Raw genomic sequence first — 21,509 nt, 5'->3', positions numbered from 1 at the left:
CATTCCCTTTTGTTGACCCAGTTTTGAAACACTTCAGTGGTGTGGAGGACTACACTAATAATGGTATTTGTCAGGAATCTTCTCAGGGAGGCTGGTTTCCCATAATTTTGGGAGAAGAAACACTAAGTTGGCTTGTAGAAATGGTAAAGCGGTTTATTACATAATATTGATGTTAAAGAGTTGTCACCCTTAGGATATTGTTCCCCAGTCCCGCCAAAGCTATAATTGCCAATTGTAAGAATGAATTAATTTGTTGGCAACTTGGCAATCGTAAAACAAGTGTGTAATTTACTGTGTAATGCTGCTAATTTGCAGTTTTATTATGATTAGAGGCTTGTCTTTCAAGCTTAACTTCTGTAAACCCATCATGTCATTAATGTTTGCAGATTACAGGGATTTAACTTTCTCCACTACGCTGGATGTTCTCATAGACAGAATTAGGTGAAGAGGTCTTCGTGGACTAATCATCAACAAAGTGAAGTGTTTATCATGAAGAGGATAATAAACTGAAGTGTTAGTCTCGAGGACTAAGATTTGCAGCTCTCTGAAATAACGGAAATTGCTTCCTGAATATAAAAAAACTGTATTAACTTTAACATTCTTATTATCGTTTGTTATTTCATACCACACAGGGTCTTTATCTCATGACATTTTTAGCTCCCTCATTTAGATTTTACCTCAGACCAAATTTTGTGCCAAAAAACATATATTTTTTCCCCCATAACTCGAGTTTGGCAAGGCCAATGTGAATGAAAACATAATGAAATTCTGATACTATAAGAAAAACTTCCCTAAACTAAGATCAAACCATTAGGTTTAAAGAGGGAAAAACAAATAACATACAAAATGTTCTGAAATCAGTTTTATTCTAAAAGCTATATAGTTTTATACACTGAAGAAACAGTAGCAAGACACACAACTAAAATGGTGCCATGGAATGATGTCATTTTTATTTTAATTGGGGTTGAAATAGACTTGTAAATACTTGTGTATATATAATGTAGTCTAAGAGCAGAAATACCTGTTTGTGTTGTTGTTCACTGAAAGCAGTGGCTGGGATTGAACAGACTGGGTCAGACCTTGTGTGTGGGATGGGAGTTATAACAAGAGTGGGTCATTTGAAGCAAATCTTACGTAACCCTCTTTTCAGCTTCAGAAAACCAAGAGAGAAGTCCTTCTCTTCACAGCTGAGATTATTTTTTTTCTTCATTTCTGTGAATTTCTCTTGAAAGGTCCTGAAGAAGAAAACCTAGTGCGTTAAACCCTTGAAAAGAGATCTTGTCCATTTCTTGGATAGTTTATGAATGGTTTGCATGTGTGTGAGCAATATTGATAGTGGTGCTCCTCAGTGATAAACATCCCTATTAATATCACTCATACTTTGAGTTAGTGATTTGAACAAACCTTGAACCCAAGGTTTTTATATGAACGGCATAATTCTCAAACCATTTGATGAAAATATGTGAATGATGTCTACTATCAAATTGTGAATCTTTCTATAAAGTGGTGTGTTATTATTTTTTATGTGTATATTGTCTACCGTACATTTAGCGGTGTGCAATAACATAGTTTTTGATTATGGGCTATTAAAAGGTTATGGTTAACCACATTATTCAACTTCAACATAACTTTTATGTTCAACAGAAGGAAACTCATTCAGCAATTTTTTTTTTAACCTTGCGAGGCTTTGTTTTTAAAATAAGGAAACTAGTTCGGCTGTACTAACAAAATATTAAAACCAACATGACAAAGAATCGTGATTTTCCATTAAAAAAAATAGTGGCATGATGTTTTTGCCATACGTACCCCTACGTAACATTAAAAATAGGCAAAACATTCCATAGATTTAGTTGGACTTGGGATCGACGGACCCATATGTAGGTGCCAGAATACCATAGAGACTTGGAGGTGGGCTTTTTAACTTTGGCAAAACTTGCGTGGTTGCTTACTGGCCCGTGTAAACACCACTCACGTTTTCTTCATACAGCAAAAAGCCTGTTATATGTGCTCTTACATGATCTGAAGTATCACCATCCTTCCCTCACGGTGATTTTGATGCTGAGAACACAGCAGCGTGCTTTTCGTATGCTGAGGCCTTGTGTCTTTATCTTTTGTTTTTCAGACTAAACTACCAGGTGTGGGATTCGTGAAGATTCATGCGCCTTGGGACGTTATTTGTCGAGAAGCTGAGTTTATGAAGCTCAAAATGCCAACAACAAAGGTATGTTGTCTTGAGTCTGAGAATCTGTGCGGTCTACACAAACATGATGTGCTCCGCTCTGTCATTTTCAGAAATATGAAGTCAGTCAGGGAAGCAACATCGTAGAGACGGTCAACATGTTCATGCAGAAAGTCACTGCTCCCTTGCAACCTAAAGTTGGGGAAAACCAGACGGAAAATGAGAAACACCTCTCCTATCCGTTCTCACGAGAAAAGCAGCATCTGTAAGTCTATAGTTATTCATTGCCACACTAAGCTCATGTTTAAGATGATTGCTGACCTCGTAGGCATTTTGATCACACAATGCTAGTTTTAATGTCGATAACAATATGTGATTGTTGTAAATGGTCAAATTTATGATCAAGTTAAAGTAGTGAAATATGATGGATGGTCACTGATAATCCTCTGAAAGGCAGTTTACTGTAAATGCGCCTTTGGTTTGTACTGCCCCATGGAATGTTATTGCCTGTGAAATTGAATAGAGAGGCATTAAACAGTCAATGAAATGACCCACAGTTTCTTTTCACAGCTTTGATTTATCAGACAGAAATTCCTTCTTCGACAGCAAAACCAGGAGCTCAATAGTAAGTACCAGTCCTCTTAGAAAACTGTTTTGCCTACCGAATCAGGGACGATTTAAGACCCAATGTCATTTATCCCCTGATTTGATTACCAAATCACCTTTGTGGCTCCACACCGAAATGTCAGTGACGTCAAAGTTGTTCTTTTTGTTGACTGTGATTTCAGTCACTTGATCTGTCAGCTGCCTCTTACAATGCTGTCCAAGCTCAGATTGATTTTCTCAGCAGGGTTTATTTATTTATTCTTGCTATTTTAGGTCTCTTAAAGGTATCCTGTGATCTAAAGAATGTCCGTTGTCTACTGTTTAATGTTACATTTTGAGTCTAGTATTATCAATCAGGAGTTATATTTATAATCATCTTTATAAACCTATTAATAATCCTCAACAGGTGTATGAGATTTTAAAACGAACAAAATGCACAAGGGCCAAGTATATCATGGGTAAGTCTCATCTTCTTATTTTTGCTTGACAAACTAGTGCAAATCAACCTGAATCCCATCCAATAGTGTTGCTGAATTGAAATGTTTTAAATAAATCAATGGTGGCACTTCATTTTAAAGTTTGCCCCACCAAAAGAACACACAGTGTGAAGCCTCATTTTATAAATACCCAGGATTAATTGTTAATTGAGCAATGCGAAACAAGAATCAAGATAACCCAGTATTCAATTTACACCAGGGTTTTTAAAAAGTCAACCCTGTGTTAACTATTTCAAGTGTGTTTAACAGCATAACAGTAAGCAATCAACTTGATTGATTTGTTGTTAACAGGAATCAGCAGTCTGTTGGGCAGTGGGGTGTACACAGAGGCCTACCCATTGCATGATGTGAGTGACGCCATATTTTGTTCTCTTTCCAGTTTTCTCCAGCTGATGGTTTTATTTCTTGTGTAAGTTAATTTTATATTAACATTTGAAATTACATTTTACATACAGGGTGATATTGATGGTGTACATGCTGAAACCAATGACAGAAAGGTAAAAGACATTACAATATTCATACTAAATACTTATGTCTTTGACTTCAGATATATTTTAATCTTACTGTTTTTTAATGGCAGTGAAGTTGTGCACAGCTGATATATTTAAATATTTACAATAGGTTTTGCTTGTATAGGAAAAAAAGCTGTTCCCATAATACCTCACTGTTTCTTCACTGTTAGCAACTGTCCTCCACATTAACAGAGTGACCAAAAAATCCTTGAAGTGACCTCCCTCAGCAGTGTTTAATGACTACATACTTGGTTTGTGCTGTATACACTGTTATGAAAAAAAAGAAAACAGAATCTTTTGAATCATACTAACACTTTTATATTTATATTTTATAGTTGTTATTATATATAACATAGAATTTTTTTTAAACTATAGTAATATGAATAATATAAATTGTGATTTATTTTAGTGTTAGTCAATTTTATAATATATATTTCTTACTGTAACTTTCTCAGTAGCTAATATTAATTATAAATATGTGATAATGTGCATTATTTTGTATCTAGTGGTATTGAAAGAGTTTAATATTACCAGTTAGTAAAAAAAAAAATATTTAGACCATATAGCATTTTTATCAATACATTTAAATTCCTCTGAATATTTAATGAATCCTGTTTTACCTTTTATGGCATACTGTAAGAATCTGGTAATTGAATCTCATGTTGACCACTTAAGATATAATTAAACCCTATAAATGGGCTGCAGAATCCTAGCTTGTGTAGAGGAGACCTGGTGAGACTCTTGACCTGCCTCCAGCAAGCTCAGAATAATTGTCAGGTCACCAAGGCAACAGGATCATTTCCCACTTCAGCCATCTGTGAGCAGCGCTCCTGCAGGCTCACTGTTGAGTCCTTGTGGGTAGTGGAGCCCTTCTCAAAATAATGTATAACAGGTAATTTCAAGAACTAAAAAAAGAGTAAGTGTTCCAACCTCAAGGGACCTTGGAGAGAGTTGAAAAACACTGTTGTTTAGCGTGTTTATTTGCGTGCTAATGCAGTAGATGCTAGTGCACTTCTAAAACATAGCTTAGTAGGTATATACATCAAGGCCTGGTCTCACAGACAAGGCTTAGGTTAAGACAGGTTCAGGTCATAGTTCAATTTGAACATTTAAGGATCTCTTTTAAACGTGCTTTAGACAAAACATTACTCGTGTGCATCTTGAGACAAAGCAATGGCCCTGACATATTTTAAGATCTGTCAGTGCAAGTGCAATGCATTTTAGTCTGGGACTAGGCTTAAGCCTTGACTGTGAAACCGGGGCAAGTGGTTTAGTATCAAAGATTCATAAATATATTAAGCAGCACAACTTATTTCAAACTTTGATAATAAATCTGCGTATAAGACTGATTTCTGGAGATTTGAGTAAAGGTTGATAAACTCTGCATTGCATCACAGAAAGTGTAATAATTTTTTTTTATCTAATAAATTCAGCCTTGATGAGCATAAGAATCTTATGATGTCAAGTGTGGTTTTGCTGAGCTTATATGCTCGCACATGAAAAAATGTCTCGTCTTAAATTGCATATTCCAACTCCATACACAGCCATAATTTATAGTACCATTAGGCACATCTTCTGTATAATTAATCCATCCATTTTCCACTAGTTTGACCCATTCAAGGCGATTTGTGGATATGTTGAAAACATAATGGCATTCTTTATAATCCTAATGTAAATGCAGCAAGCTCAAGGGAAACAGTACAGACCCTGACGGCTTCTCAGATTTATGTGCTGGTTTCATTGTTGAATGTTGTTATTAGAGGGTAGTGCGTTATTTGATGTCATATTTCATAATGTTTTGGCCTTCCCTCCCTCGTTTCTCTGTTAAAACACTTCTTTTCTTTGACTAAAGTGTGTTCTGGAGACTGGAGATCTCTGTGCAGCTGTGTTGTAAATCTTCCCTTACTCATATAACTGTAGTACATTACATCCCCAGGAGCACCGAACTGAAGTCATTACATTCAAAATTACTAGCATGATGGTAGAGAGAGGCTTCATTTGTCCTTTTCATCTGTTCATTGGAATAATCAGTTATTTTGCCATTTCCATTAAACCCTTAAATGCACTCACTGTGTATTTCAGCCATGCTGTATGAATGGATGTTGAATCGTTGTTGCAGGATGTATTTAATTTTAGTTCTGTCTTTGCAGATCTTGTATGAACAGTGGGCGAGTTACAGCATATTCTACAAGTACCAACCCATTGGACTGGTCAGGTATGATACCTAACAGTAAATGCACTGCCAGAGACCGAGACATAATATAAAGAAGGGAGTTTTTTTTAGAAATACCTTACTGATATGCATTATTCAGGAGTTTGTCAAAAGCCCTATTCAGACAGGCTTTGGTTAAAGGGCACAGGTGTAGCAGTGGATGACTGTAATGTTTATCATCAGGTTATTTAGGATGAGCAATGTCTGACAAATAAGTGAATATCGGATGTCAGATAAGTCTGTATACTGCAGGGTCATAGTTAACTAAATCAAGCAATTAAAAAAAACATTTTCGTTTTTTAAAATTTTTTATAATTGAAATAAAATATATATGTACTGAGTTTTGTTTATCTGCTCAAAGTACTAAAACTAAAGAGTAAATATACTAAAACTAATTTTGGAAAAGAAATAATAAAAGTAAGCTGTAATTAAAATGTTATTTTTACTAATTTCATATTTTTCTTTTTTAGAATGAGTAGAATTTAATCTTTTGTTAACAACCTTTCATTGCACTATGAAAAGACTGAAGATCCGTTTACACTCAGACTGAAGCAAAGGATATTTTTTTCTGATGTTCACTACTTAGTAATTGACACTTCTTTTGCTTGACTTCATTGTCTTTATTGCTCTACTTGAAACTGCTTTATCTCTTTCAGGAAGTATTTTGGTGAGAAAGTGGGCCTGTACTTTGCCTGGCTGGGAGTGTATACTCAGATGCTAATCCCAGCAGCAATTGTAGGAGTCATTGTGTTCCTGTACGGCTGTGCCACTGTGGACGACAACATCCCCAGGTCCCCTAATTAAATTTACTTGATTGGTTTATTTGCATTGTTTTTGTAGAAAGTGTGCTACATAGCATGTAACCCTTCCCTAAACCATTGACAGTTACATACAGAAATTATCAGCTTATTACTGTGTTTTAATTATGTAGAATTAGTTTGTCACAAAATGAAGATTGACACATTCTTCTTATCTGTGCCATCAACTTCAAATGCATTCCACCGTTTCACGCCCTTAAGAAACAAGTTTCAGCAGCGTCTCCCGACAGCAGTACATACTCTTTCGCAATGGCTTTGAGCTTTGTGGGAATATTTTTAGCGAAGAGTATGCCGAGCCACTACGAAAGTAATCAGTTGCATGTTGCAAGAAAAATGGATGGATGTTGAAGCGTGTGGTAATTAGAGTTGAGAGTGGGTTTGAAATGGTGCGACTTTAATGTAGTGTATAATGAAAGTGACTCAGTGTTCGCTGGCCGTCTCGCAACGACATTCATTAATTGCACAGATGCCACTGCCGAAAACAACCTGTTCTCAAACCTACCTAGGAAAAAATGTAAGCATTATATGGACACCACTGATATGAAGTATTCAAACAGAATTATGTTTCCTTTACACTGCAAGTTACTCCACAAACTTTAATTGTTCTGTCAAAAGTGAATTGCTGTAAACTTCTATCCACAGAAATGGAAATTGTGTAATGAAAAAAAATCACACATTAAATTTACTGTACATACAGAATGAAATTTTGTAAGAAGTAGCAGTTACTGTTAACTGAAGAGTTCTGATGATATTAAAACGTTAACTGCAATCTGTAACAGTGTGCTTTTCACACTTAAACAGGCAGTGCAACAGACTAATGAGTTGTCTAGTTAAATTGCAGCCTTTAATTTGATAATAACAGCCATTTATTTATTTATTTATTTTAATCTTACATTTTAATTATTAGCTTTTCATTTAACTCCCTGCAATTCCCTCACAAACCCACAGGGGTTATAATTAAATAACGCTGTGAAATTGTAATTAAACACAATGTTGGCACATTTAATTACTGATTTTAGTTTTTAGTGTTTGATTTGTAATTTATTTTGACATTTTTCTTACATTTCAGTATAGTTATCGTTAGTAGTTAGCATAGCGCCATGCTAGAGCCCAGTTTCTTATGCATTTCATGTGAAGGTCACTGTTTGCGCAGTTCATACAGTTGCTGCTTTTGTAGATTACTTTGTGATATTAGCCATCACATCCTTTTAGACATCAAAGCAATGTTTCAATGACATCAAAGTCACTATGTTTTGGAACAAGAATACAAAAGCTGAATACAGAATAAATGTGTTTTCTTTCAGAAATAATACAAGCTAACAAGATAAAACATAAAAAAAATATAAGGGGAAAAAATACACTGCAGCCTTAATTAATAGCTTTACATAGAAACATTATGGTGTCTAGGAAAACATTGAGATGTGATGTACTTCTAAAATCAGGTTTTCTTCTTTGTGTACTCAGTATGGAGGTCTGCGACGAGAGAAACAATATCACCATGTGCCCAATGTGTGACCGAGCCTGCAGCTACTGGAAACTGGTCACGGCTTGCGGCACGGCTAGGGCAAGCCACCTGTTCGACAATGCGGCCACCGTTTTCTTCGCCATCTTTATGGCACTATGGGGTCAGCATCTCTGTTCTCATTTCATGTTCAGCCGTACGCTTTGTTGCTGCTGTACACCAACTGTTGTTCCTCTGCATATTGAGGGCAGACTTGCTCTGACAAATGCTGAAGAGATTTGTGCCCTGGTTTTATACTTCTCTTTTAATTCCCTCTGTACTCATGCTTGTTCAAATGCTGAGCTTCCTCAAAAAGCTGGTTATTTTGGCTAAAGTCCTAAATTTGCTTTTCCTGTATTAATCCCCTACGGTTACAGGCTTTGAAATGAAAAATGACACCCCATGACAAGGCTACTTGCTAACTTGAGTCCTCTTTAAAAGAATAAATGTGAGCCAGAAAGTGAATCAAGTGTGTGACGAGTGGGGCGGGGCCGAGGGATGTGGGAGCGAGGCCGGTGGAATGATTGGAGATGAGCTACACCTGTTCGACCCATCGTTCTCGGGGCCCACGGAGGAGATGGAAGGATATAAAACTGGAGCGACGACAGTGAAGGACTGGTCCTCTCTCGTCCTTCACTGTCGTCGCTCCAGACCTAAAGTGAAGTGTATTCAGAGCACTTCCTCAGATAGTTTGGTTTAGTTCTCTTTAAAAGGGCTCTGGATTGTAGTGAACATTTACATATGAGCTAAAATTGTAAACTGGACTATTGTGTGAAAACACCATTTGAATAGATTCCCAAAAGAAGGTTTTCAGCCTAATGTTAAATGAGAATGTTTCATGGTTCCTAAGAAAAACACCTATGTATTAGTGATTTCCAAAGTTACAAGGTATGGAAATGAATGAAAGAATATCACAATTTATTATTTTTGCTTTCATACAGCATTCAGACTGAGATCTCTTTCTGGTTCACTTTGGTTGTGATCAGTTACATTCATGCATACTAGCCTAAAGTGAACTGCATTAGAACACTTCCTTAGATGTTTTCAGTTTTTTTAAAGGGATATGAGTTTGTTGTGAGTGTTCACACATAAGCTTAAATTATAAACCAGACTCAAACACAAAAATGAAAAGACCTTTAAAATACAAGTTCCCAAAACATTTTACAGCCCGATGCTATTGGAAATAGCTTCCATGGTTCTTTAGAAAACATTTATGTGTTAGTGATTTCCAAAGTTACAACTACGAAAATGAATAAATTAATATTGAAATATAGTTATTTTTGCATTCAAACTACATTCATACTGTAAAGTGCGTTGAGAACACTTCCTTAGATGATTTCAATTTAGTTATCTTTAAAAGGGTTCACACAGGTTAAATTTGTAAATTGGACTTAAACGCTTAAAACAAAATGCATTCAAATATAAGTTCTTAAAAAAAAAAAAACTAATTAAAGCCTGATGTTGCGGGAGATCCTTCCATGGTTCTTCAGAGAAAACCAAAATTACCAGCCCTAGAAATTAATGAAATGAATAATAATGAAAAATATTCTTGATAAGAAAAAAAGCCCCTGAGAAAAGTCCAGGCTTAGTTTGTAGCTATAATAACTGAGAAATTGCGCTGATCAGAACTGATACGTTCAGTAAGTATAAATGTGGGTTTGTTAGTGAAGGTTACTGCTCTGTGTCACACAGCCACCATGTTTATGGAGCACTGGAAGAGAAGGCAAATGAGGCTCAATTACATCTGGGACATGACCAGCTTCGAAGAAACCGAGGTAAGTCTCACACACACCCATGTTGACCAAGAAAAGTGTCAATAGAATACTTTTTGATGTACATGTTAAGATAATTATATGGTTTTATGTATGTTTTGTAGGCGTGCTTCATTATTTCCTTTTGCAGACTTGTATTATCCTAATTATGTCTTTTTTTATTGATCCAGTGCCATGAAATCAAACTGTTTTTTCACTGTTTGTTTTTTTGTCCTGTTTTGTATAGGGGAAACAAAAGGTTTGGAATCGGTTCATTCACAGTATTAACTAAATTTATTTCCTTCCTAACCTAACAGTTGCATTTCAGTACTAACATATTCTTCATATTATCTTAAAAGTCGTCTTCAAGCATCGTCGTCACATTCTTGCTTGTGTAAAGTATTCCACCAGCACTTATCTATCTATTGGTCTGTTGCTGTGGAGGTCTGGGAGATTCCTGTTCTCTCTTCCTCCGGCCTTACAGGTCAAAAGCTGCTCACTTTCCTTTCGGCAGTCACAGTCTTTCCAGGCTTGCCACTGTTTATGTGGATAAAAAAAAGCAGGAGGAACTAATAAAATCTAAAGCTGCTGAATGTGGAAAGGAATATGTATTTGTGGTGCTGAGAGCTTTTGGTTTTAAGGATTATACTTTCACTTGAATGTCACTGTGTTGCTATTACCAGAATTTCTGTTCTGTTCACTGATCATGCACATGGCTGCTTTTGGCTCCATAACCAGTTATCTCTTTCCACTGTTTTTCACTTTTAAACTGGTTTAAGTCGTGTATGTGTTGGGAATTGCTTTCTCTGTTTTTCCTAGTGTCAACCAAGAGCAGAGTATGAGTTCCATGTCATGAAGAAGTCCTTGAAGAAAGAGCAATCCCCAAAGGTAGGTCTTTATGAATCCAAGCTTCAGATGGAAAAAAACCTCACAAACTCACCATTCGCTGACCATCTGCTGCATATTGCAAACAGAATTGCCAATTGGATTTACACCATTTCTAAAATCAGGGTGGTTAATATCTCCTAATAATGCATGTTTACAACACCGCTAGCGTAATTATGTATTAAAAACACATTTAAGATGTGAAGACATTTTTACCCTACACTAAGACAGTCAGTATTTAATATGCCCCTTCTTGTCCAAGAGGGTTGTTCTTGGCTAGAATAATCTACAATGTGGACCAGACCATATGCTGATATAATTTTGGCTTAATTTTTAGTGTCTGGCACAACACAGGCAATGCTGATTCTAGCAGTATTTTTGTCTGTTGACTTATGCATGCCATCCTTGCTGTCATAAGGATGTCTGGATTATTGGGTAATGCGTATTATGCTCAGTAGATGTTGACCTAGTTGCAATATACTGAATGTTATGTGACAGCACAGCTGTGAGGCATGTCTAGGGGCTTGATTTTGCACTGCTTGGCTTGACCATCTCTGTCCTTTTGGACGCCAAAGCATGTTGGAGTCCTGAGATTACACATCTGAGTTTTGATCAAGTTTCTGTTGCAGGATGCAAGTGTCCTAGTTCTATGTTCTGATCTCACATTTGACAATTCATATCTTTTTCTAGGCAGGAAATGTGAAGCTGACATGTAGAGACAGAATGCCAGCATACATGACCATTATCGTCATGATGATTTTTTTGGTAAGACCTTATTTATTTATTCATTTTCATTATAATGCTGTGATGTACGTAGTTTTTTTTTAAATATGACAATAAATGAAAGGAATTTAACCCTCAGAACATTTTTTAGTACAACCCGAATTCCGGAAAAGTTGGGACGTTTTTTAAATTTTAATAAAATGAAAACTAAAGGAATTTCAAATCACATGAGCCAATATTTTATTCACAATAAAACATAGATAACGTAGCAAATGTTTAAACTGAGAAATTTTACACTTTTATCCACTTAATTAGCTCATTTAAAATGTAATGCCTGCTACAGGTCTCAAAAAAGTTGGCACGGGGGCAACAAATGGCTAAAAAAGCAAGCAGTTTTGAAAAGATTCAGCTGGGAGAACATCTAGTGATTAAGTTAATTGATATCAGGTCTGTAACATGATTAGCTATAAAAGCTTTGTCTTAGAGAAGCAGAGTCTCTCAGAAGTAAAGATGGGCAGAGGCTCTCCAATCTGTGAAAGACTGCGTAAAAAAAACTGTGGAAAACTTTAAAACAATGTTCCTCAACGTCAAATTGCAAAGGCTTTGCAAATCTCATCACCTACAGTGCATAACATCATCAAAAGATTCAGAGAAACTGGAGAAATCTCTGTGCGTAAGGGTGTAGTGTGTCAATGACATTACTAAATGGGCCCAGGAATACTTTCAGAAACCACTGTCGGTAAACACAATCCGCCGTGCCATCAGCAGATGCCAACTAAAGCTCTATCACGCAAAAAGGAAGCCATATGTGAACATGGTCCAGAAGCGCCGTCGTGTCCTGTGGGCCAAGGCTCATTTAAAATGGACTATTTCAAAGTGGAATAGTGTTTTATGGTCAGACGAGTCCAAATTTGACATTCTTGTTGGAAATCACGGACGCCGTGTCCTCCGGGCTAAAGAGGAGGGAGACCTTCCAGCATGTTATCAGCGTTCAGTTCAAAAGCCAGCATCTCTGATGGTATGGGGGTGCATAAGTGCATACGGTATGGGCAGCTTGCATGTTTTGGAAGGCTCTGTGAATGCTGAAAGGTATATAAAGGTTTTAGAGCAACCTATGCTTCCCTCCAAACAACGTCTATTTCAGGGAAGGCCTTGTTTATTTCAGCAGGACAATGCAAAACCACATACTGCAGCTATAACAACAGCATGGCTTCGTCGTAGAAGAGTCCGGGTGCTAACCTGGCCTGCCTGCAGTCCAGATCTTTCACCTATAGAGAACATTTGGCGCATCATTAAACGAAAAATACGTCAAAGACGACCACAAACTTTTCAGCAGCTGGAAATCTATATAAGGCAAGAATGGGACCAAATTCCAACAGCAAAACTCCAGCAACTCCAGCAACTCATAGCCTCAATGCCCAGATGTTTTTGAAAAGAAAAGGAGATGCTACACCATGGTAAACATGCCCCGTCCCAACTATTTTGAGACCTGTAGCAGAAATCAAAATTGAAATGAGCTCATTTTGTGCATAAAATTGTAAACTTTCTCAGTTTAAACATTTGCTATGTTATCTATGTTCTATTGTGAATAAAATATTGGCTCATGTGATTTGAAAGTCTTTTAGTTTTCATTTTATTAAAATTTAAAAAACGTCCCAACTTTTCCGGAATTCGGGTTGTAGTTAAATTTACCTTATTTTAAACAACCAGGCAATTTAATTTATTTTGAAATCGTATGAGCAGACAAATGCTCACTTTATTATCAGATGTTTTCAGGGCATAATGAAGTAGTCATGGTGACTTAGATCTGGCTGTCTATAATTGGTAACCAATAATGTTGTCTTTTCCATGATGCTGTATCCAGTCTCGGTCACTAAATTATTTTATTACAAGTCACTTTTCTTTTCTTTGTTTGTGTCCTCAATGCAGATCTTTGTGACCTTAGCCATCGTGTTTGGTGTGGTGCTATACAGGGTCTCCATTATGACCGCCCTGCACATGAGTTCCACTCCCACATTCCGCACTAATATACGGGCCACCGTTAAAACCACTGCTGCTATCATCAACCTCATTATCATCATCATAATGGATGAGGTCTATGGAGCAATTGCACGTTGGCTCACTATTATGGGTACGCCTGTTTATTGACTTCAAGACATTTAGTTGGCCAGATTTGTTGCAAAACATGTTTACAAAACTTGCTGTTGTTTTCAACCTATCAGAGGTGCCAAAAACTGACAAGAGTTTTGAGGAGAGGCTGATCTTCAAGACATTCATATTGAAGTTCGCAAATGCATTTACTCCTATTGTGTACCTGGCATTCTTCAGAGGCAGGTGAGAGTATTGGTACCAAGGAGTCACTCTGAAACTGAATGGTATCAGATAATTGGTTATTATCAAGTCTACAATAGGATTTCCATTCGTTAGAGTGACAAGCTTTGTTTCCAAACCTAGTGAGCTGTCCTGTTGTCTAAGTGACTGATTTGGAATGAAGTACAGTATAGACAGATGCTCCTTAAAGATAGTGCTTCATACATGAAAAACTTTAAAGATTTTGATGTTAACGTCTTGCTAAGATAGTATAATTTTGGTAAAATAATAGAGACTGGGAGTAGGTGTGGTGTGTTAGGGGTTACGTGGGTACACTTAATGTCACCACACTCTGGATCATTTGCACAGGTAGTGCATACAGCAAGGTTGGACCATTGCAGTAGTCCTATCTGGAGATGGCAGCAGCCTTGAAAAGGAACTGGTCTGCATGCTTTATTCTTAGATCCATGTATATGGATGATATGTCCCAGTGATTGTTGTGTATACTGAAAAGTGTAGGGGGCCAAATACTGAGCCCTGGGGTACCCCCATGGATAGTTGATGTGATTTAAAGCTCACTTCTCAGATACCTTATAAATAGTAAAGTCTGATCATTTGCAGTTGCAAAAATATCCAGCAGAATGAAGACAACTAATTTAGAGTAAGCTTTTGCCAGCCGCAGGGCTTCAGTGACCAGAATTCTTTCTGCTTTTGAGTGTCTGCATTTGAAAAGACTTGTGCTACTCCCTTCACCAGAAACTTTTGATTGCTGCCATTTTCTCTCTGAAGTTTGGTCTCACGAAGAACATCAGATGTTCAGGGGTTAGTGGGTGTTTTGCACAAACAGGCCTGGAGGAGAGAGGACAGATGCTGTCTAGACAAGATGTTCAAGTGGTTTTAAATGCATCATTTACATAAGAGAGGAGGAGCTTTTAGTTGGACTGAACAGAGGTGAGCGATCATAGAAACAAGTATGAGGGAGTGGAGGTTATGTTGAAAGAAAACCAGCGAAGAGTGTGCAGCAGGCAAGGTGGAAATCGCAAATGTGCAATGGAATAACAAGGACATTGTCTGTGGTACAGTTACTTGTGTAAATGTGGCCCAGTAGGTTTCCTGATTTGTAAGTTGGTAAATTGTTGCGGTCAAACAAGCAAGCAACTTTATTTATATAGCACATTTTTTAAACAACAGACGCTGTCCAAAGTGCTTTACAAAATTAATAACATTAAAATCATACAATAAAGTCCTATTTAAAAATGTATTTGTTTTCTTTAGCTTTTGAATAAGATAGGTTTATTTTAAAGTTGTTACTGATGGAGTTGACCTTACATGGAATGGGAGACTATTCCAGAGTTTGGGACCTACTACAGAAAAAGCACGATCTCATTTTGATTTTAGATTACAACAAGGGACCTTTAAAAGCTGTTGATCGGTAGACCTAAGGACTCTAGAAGGAGAGTAAGGAACAATAAGATCACTGATGTACTGGGGTGCAAGGCCTGACAGGGCCTTGTAGACAAACAAGAGAATTTTAAAATCAATCCTGAATTTGACCGGAAGCCAATGTAAGGATTGCAGTACAGGAGTAATATGGTCTCTCTTTCTCACCCCCGTTAACAGCCTTGACGCTGCATTCTGCACTAACCAGATAGCCAGAGTTTTATGTCACTGTAACATTCCTGTGCTTTGTCCAGTGAACAGGTTTTAACTAAGCTCACAGTAAGGTAAAACTGGAGATCGTCTGCATAACAGTGATATGAAATACTATACTTCCGAAAAATAGCGCTTAGAGGAAGCATGTAAAGAGAAAACAGCAAGGGTCCCAAAATCGACCCCTGAGGGACACCACAAACTAAAGGGACCAATGTGGAAGAGAAGTCTCGCAAATTCACAGTAACTGTCCTGTCTCTTAAATATGATGCAAACCACTGTAGAGCTATACCCTGGACACCAACCCAACACTCCAGACGATTGAGAAGAATTTCATGGTCTATCGTATCGAAGGCAGCACTCAGATCCAATAAAACCAGGCTAGGACAGCTTATAAGGACACAGCATGAGGCTTATCCGGGTGAATGTTTAATTAACCAAGAACCACAGCTGGGCTGCCATCTTCAGGGTAGGAAGATAATCGCACATCCAGTTCTTCTGAAAAGTTCCCCAGCTGATATGTAGGACGATATGTAACAAACAATACAATTATGTCTTCGTAACTTCATGAAATTCAAAGGGATTATTGATAGCTGTCTGATTTGTTTACTCCTTGTTTGCAGTTTAATTTGATGAGTAAATTGCAAAGAGCTGACAGATTTGTCAAATTGCAGGGCTTACACATGGTGAAAAAAATCAACAAATAAAGAAGAAAAAAAGGTAGAAATAAGTGCCTTGCTGAAGACCTTTTTCACTGGACATGCACAGGTACACTTGCAGATCATTACGTAAGTTAGGTCTTTAAAAAAGGAGGGCTTCACATGTTAAGGATAGTTTGAGTGCATGAGTTACCAGCAATTAAAGGAAAATAGTTAACGCCTTTTTAGATTAACAATACAAGGCATATAACGTCAAAGACTAGCAAAAATACCGCAGGACTGCTGCCACCCTAAAGCACCAGCGTAGTTACTAAAGATCAACACAAATGACTACTGTACCTTCTAGCAACCAAAATATTCTTAACGGTAGAAACAATGTATTAGGCATACACTTACTACTGCAGACTTCCATTGACAAATCACAATGATGCTCTTTTGCGGTGCATTCACAGTGAGTCACTGTATTCTATTTGGCATTCATACTTTTTAGTGGTATCTTATTTTATGAGGCAGTGATTCCATCCTCACTCTCTTTGGTCGTCCCCACATCTTGTCACTAGTCATGCGCCGGTCAACTTTGTTGCTTCAATAACAAATTGTCACCCGAAGTTGTCATTGCTCACTAAATGTTAATTATGCCTTGTGGCTTTGTCACTGTGTATGGCTGCCAGTGTGAACATACCTTTAGAATTTGGCCAAAATAAGGTATCGTAATAGCATAAATTAGGTATCATTCTTGCTGGAATGCACATGGAAAAAAAGATAATTGCGAGAAAAAAAAAATTGTATTACCTTTTTTTTTTTTTTTCAGAAATTGTGACCTTTTTTTCTGCCAATTGTATTCATTTAACAATTTGAACTTTTCTTTCTGTATTTTGACAATTTGTTTTCCTCACCATGTAGTTAAAAAATAATAAAAGTAACTTTTTGTCTTACTATTCTATCATGTTTCTTGAATTTGCGAGTTTTTACCTGTTTACAATTCTGAATTTATATCTCTCAATACTAACAAGTCAGAATTCTAAACTCAGAATTATAAGATAAAGAATTGCTATTACCTTTTTTTTTTTTTTTTTTTACCTGTGGCCTAAACAAACTGTCATAAACACCAGCTTAGACCATCATCATTGCATTTCTGTACCCCTCCTTGCTGGTTCATACAAAATAAACCTGGCTTTGATCCACATCTGTTCATTAGCCAAAAATGCTGGTGTACCTGATTGACCGAGGAAGTCCTGCAGAGTAGACTGTGAAGAAGCTGGATGTAAACACTAAAACATTAGCATTAACAGCACGACATACGTGTGACATGCAGCATGCTTCTGACCAATATAATAATGCTCACTAGGTTGTGGAAAAAGCTACCCCCAATTCCCTTTAGGGTACTTTGACTGTAATGTCTATTTTGTTAAAAATATTAACTTGCATTTGTGCAGTGGCTAGTAAACACAGCTATTGACCTTCTTCTATCCAATGCCTCCAGAATCATTGGACGTCCTGGCAAATATATCTACGTTATGGGGTCTTACCGAATGGAAGAGGTACATATCTAGCATTCAGCTTCCTCATTTTATGTGTGTGTCATTGTTGGTTGGTGCTTTTTTCTTGTACCCACATCATCATATGAAAAATAACTTGACAGATTGTCTTAGTTACCTCACTCCTGATGACTAACACTTTTAGAGGTGTGTAGCCAGTCAATTCCATAGTAACTGAGTGAAAATCTCTCTGTTTCACCCTGCAGTGCGCCCATGCCGGCTGTCTGATGGAATTGTGCATACAGCTCTGCATCACCATGCTTGGCAAGCAGCTCATCCAGAATAACCTGTTTGAGATAGGCCTTCCGTGAGTAGCAAACACATTTGTAGATGAAGGAAATCTGATAAGTTCCCACTGTGCATTATAGGTGTGGCTTACATTTCTAGATATGATTGCTCTAGGGAATTATTGTACTTTGATGAGAACGTTGTAAATAGCTGCCATGAGCATTTCTTTTTTTTTTCATGGATAGACTTTGCTGACCTTTTTTGTGTCTTGCTTGCAAATACATATTATGTTTCTTTCGGACAAATGCAAATATACTGGTTTGTAAGCACATCTCAGGCAAATGCCTCTGAAGGTAGTACATGGTAAAATGAATACATGAGCAGGTCCAAACAGAATCTCCAAAGATTCTCCACATTTTCTGACCTGATTTTTGGGGGAAACGTGCAGAATTGTCACAGTTTCCAGGTCCAAATGCTCCTTCAGATCCCAAAACCAGCTCATGTTGTGCTGTACTTCCAAAAAATTATGATCCTAATCTTTATTCCTATAGCAAAATCTTGGGATGCCATGAGATTGATGGGATACTGTATATTGCGTCTGTGACGTGAGGTTCAAATGATTTAATATATGTTGAAAGAATACATATACAACAACAAAAAATATTCATAACATCCAAAAGTTTTTTAATCCACTCACTGATATGCGTCTTATTTTGTGTAATATTTGTGTCATTTATTTATTTTGTTTTCTGCTTCATCTTATGTATCTCTTTGCTATGGAAGCTCGTCTCCGCCACTGAATAAAAAATAAAACTAAGTAATTCCGACATCTTATCTCGCAATTCTGGCTTTTTTTCCTCAAAAAAACAAGTTCATGTCTTGGAATTCTGACTGTCTAACACGAAGTTAAGATTTATAAAACCAAAATTGTGAGTTATAAAGTCAGAATTCTGAGATATAAAGTCAGAATTGCAAGTTTTTTTTACTTGATAACTCACAAGTTTGACTTTATAACTCACAATTGCAGAATTCAAGAATGCAAGTCAGAATTGTGAGATATCAAGTCGCAATTCTGACTTTCTTTTTTTTCCTAAAAGTATTTTTTTTCCCTCAAAGTATAAAGTCAGAATTGCTAGATATGATCTCGCAGTTCTGAGAAAAAAAAGTCAGAATTGTGAGATAAAAAGCCGCAATTACCGTTTTATTTCCTATTTAGTTGCAGAAACGGCTTCCATACTTTGCCCAATTAACATTCTTTATTATCTATTTTATCATTGATTCCATTTGACCTCTGTAGACACAGAAATTTTATGGCAATTCAACATATTGGGCTTTAATATTTTAAGCTAGCCATTTAATAGTTTATATTATGAGGTATAATTATAAACACATAATTAGTGATTGTTTCATTGAGGAATTAATCAGTGTTGTGAAAGCGCTATTTCACTCCCATGAGTTTGTGAATGTCCCTTCTCAGTCACCATATGTAGCCAAAGTACAATTATTTTATGAAATTATTGCTGATTGCTAATTAACTTAAGCCATTTTAGAGCAAATACATATCAATTTATTGTAGTTTACATGTAGTTATGTAGTTTTAGGTGTAGTTATACTCTAAGTAGAGAGAGAGTGTGTGTTTGTATACAGTATGCATGTTGTGAACAGGGCAAAACATACAGATATCTAATTTAGGTCAATCCAATTAACCAAAATATTGAGTAAACAAGCACGGAAGGACGGTTCACAATAACACTCTGAATGATGGCTGCTCAGATGTAAATGAGCACATCTTGTAATGGATATGCTTGAGTTCAGGTTAGTTACATTCAAAATCCACAGTGATTATTAATCTGTGCCACAGGAAACTGAAGAAAATGCTCCGACAACGCAAGATAGACAAAAATCATCAGGAAGAGCTGAACAGAACGCTTCATCGTCACGAAAAGGACCACTTCCTTGGGCCCTTTGTCGGACTCAACCCAGAGTACATGGAAATGAGTGAGTCACTACACACTACGCGCCCACACACACACACACACACACATACAGACGTATAAACATTTATTTGTATTCTCTCCTAGTCCTGCTGGCGGTTTTCCGCACTCTTGTAGGAACACGACATCATTAAAAATGTATTGTAATTACGATTATGAATTATTAAATTCACGCTGTCCACAACTGCTAATTGATATGTCTAAACATAAGCAGACAGATTTATACACCTCATCTGTTCAAAGCACTGTTAAGAGAGTAATACAAGCTCCTAGACGGCGTGCACAGTAAACGCACGTCCGTTCTGTGAAGGATCTGCAGTGCCCCTCCTCTCCTCTCATCTCGCCTCATCTCTGCTACAGCGTGGGATGGACTTCTGCTAAGAGAGAGGCATTATGGGTCTAAAGGGGGGCTGGCAGAGCAGCGTGAGATTATGAGATTTAGTTCTGGCTTGAATTCATTAATAACATCCCACCCCCTCATCTACCATCCTCCATCTATACTTTTATTTTCTATCCTTCTATCTCTCTCTCGGTTTCTCCTGTCCCACCCTTCTTTCTCTGAGCATGGCCACCCAATCTCCTCCTGAGACCCTAAACTAGTAACGTTCAGGAGCATCAGCTCAAAATCCAGTAATGATTACAGTTCTTGTGAATCGGCAATTTGTGTTTTTGATTTTTTTCTTAAAGGGGTCATATGACATGATTTCATGTTTTCCTTTGTATTTGGAGTGTTACAAGCTGTCTGCGCATTTACAGGTGCTGGTCATATAATTAGAATAACATCAAAAAGTTGATTTACTTCACTAATTCCATTCAAAAAAGCGAAACTTGCACAGTATATTATATTCATTCATTACACACAGACTGATATATTTCAAATGTTTATTTCTTTTAATTTTGATGATTATAACTGACAACTATGGAAAATCCCAAATTCAGTATCTCAGAAAATTAGAATATTACTTGAGACCAATACAAAGAAAGGATTTTTAGAAATTGTGGCCAACTGAAAAGTATGAAAATGAAAACTATGAGCATGTACAGCACTCAATACTTAGGTGGGGCTCCTTTTGCCTGAATTACTGCAGAAATACGGCGTGGCGAGTCGATCAGTCTGTGGCACTGCTCAGGTGTTATGAGAGCCCATGTTGCTCTGATAGTGGACTTCAGCTGTTCTGCATTCTTGGGTCTGGCATACCGCATCTTCCTCTTCACAATACCACATAGATTTTCCATTGGCGAGTTTGCTGGCCAATTAAGAACAGGGATACCATGGTCCTTAAACCAGGTACTGGTAGCTCTGGCACTGTGTGCAGGTGCCAAGTCCTGTTGGAAAATTAAATCTGCTTCTCCATAAAGTTGGTCAGCAGCAGGAAGCATGAAGTGCTCTAAAACTTCCTGGTATACGGCTGCATTGACCTTGGACCTCAGAAAACACAGTGGACC

General features: G+C 37.2%; 1 protein-coding gene across 2 annotated transcripts in view; it reads left to right on the top strand.

Annotated features, from left to right (window-relative positions):
• Nucleotides 1-21,509, top strand: part of ano1a (anoctamin 1, calcium activated chloride channel a) — a 44,486-nt gene that overhangs the window by 16,944 nt on the left and 6,033 nt on the right. For both annotated transcript variants that reach the window (XM_059537492.1, XM_059537484.1), the window contains exons 4-20: nt 2,123-2,221; nt 2,293-2,444; nt 2,750-2,804; nt 3,192-3,243; nt 3,574-3,629; nt 3,738-3,779; nt 5,945-6,009; nt 6,663-6,797; nt 8,289-8,449; nt 10,018-10,100; nt 10,896-10,964; nt 11,652-11,726; nt 13,614-13,815; nt 13,907-14,018; nt 17,787-17,844; nt 18,048-18,148; nt 19,931-20,067. In XM_059537492.1, the coding sequence (XP_059393475.1) occupies nt 2,123-2,221; nt 2,293-2,444; nt 2,750-2,804; nt 3,192-3,243; nt 3,574-3,629; nt 3,738-3,779; nt 5,945-6,009; nt 6,663-6,797; nt 8,289-8,449; nt 10,018-10,100; nt 10,896-10,964; nt 11,652-11,726; nt 13,614-13,815; nt 13,907-14,018; nt 17,787-17,844; nt 18,048-18,148; nt 19,931-20,067 (1,654 nt within the window). The remainder of the gene's footprint in view (nt 1-2,122; nt 2,222-2,292; nt 2,445-2,749; nt 2,805-3,191; nt 3,244-3,573; nt 3,630-3,737; nt 3,780-5,944; nt 6,010-6,662; nt 6,798-8,288; nt 8,450-10,017; nt 10,101-10,895; nt 10,965-11,651; nt 11,727-13,613; nt 13,816-13,906; nt 14,019-17,786; nt 17,845-18,047; nt 18,149-19,930; nt 20,068-21,509) is intronic.

The sequence above is a fragment of the Carassius carassius genome, chromosome 3 (genome assembly GCF_963082965.1).
Source record: "Carassius carassius chromosome 3, fCarCar2.1, whole genome shotgun sequence".
Lineage (NCBI taxonomy): Eukaryota > Metazoa > Chordata > Actinopteri > Cypriniformes > Cyprinidae > Carassius > Carassius carassius.
Note: the sequence above shows the minus strand (reverse complement) of the source record. Positions and strands in the feature narration are given on the sequence as shown.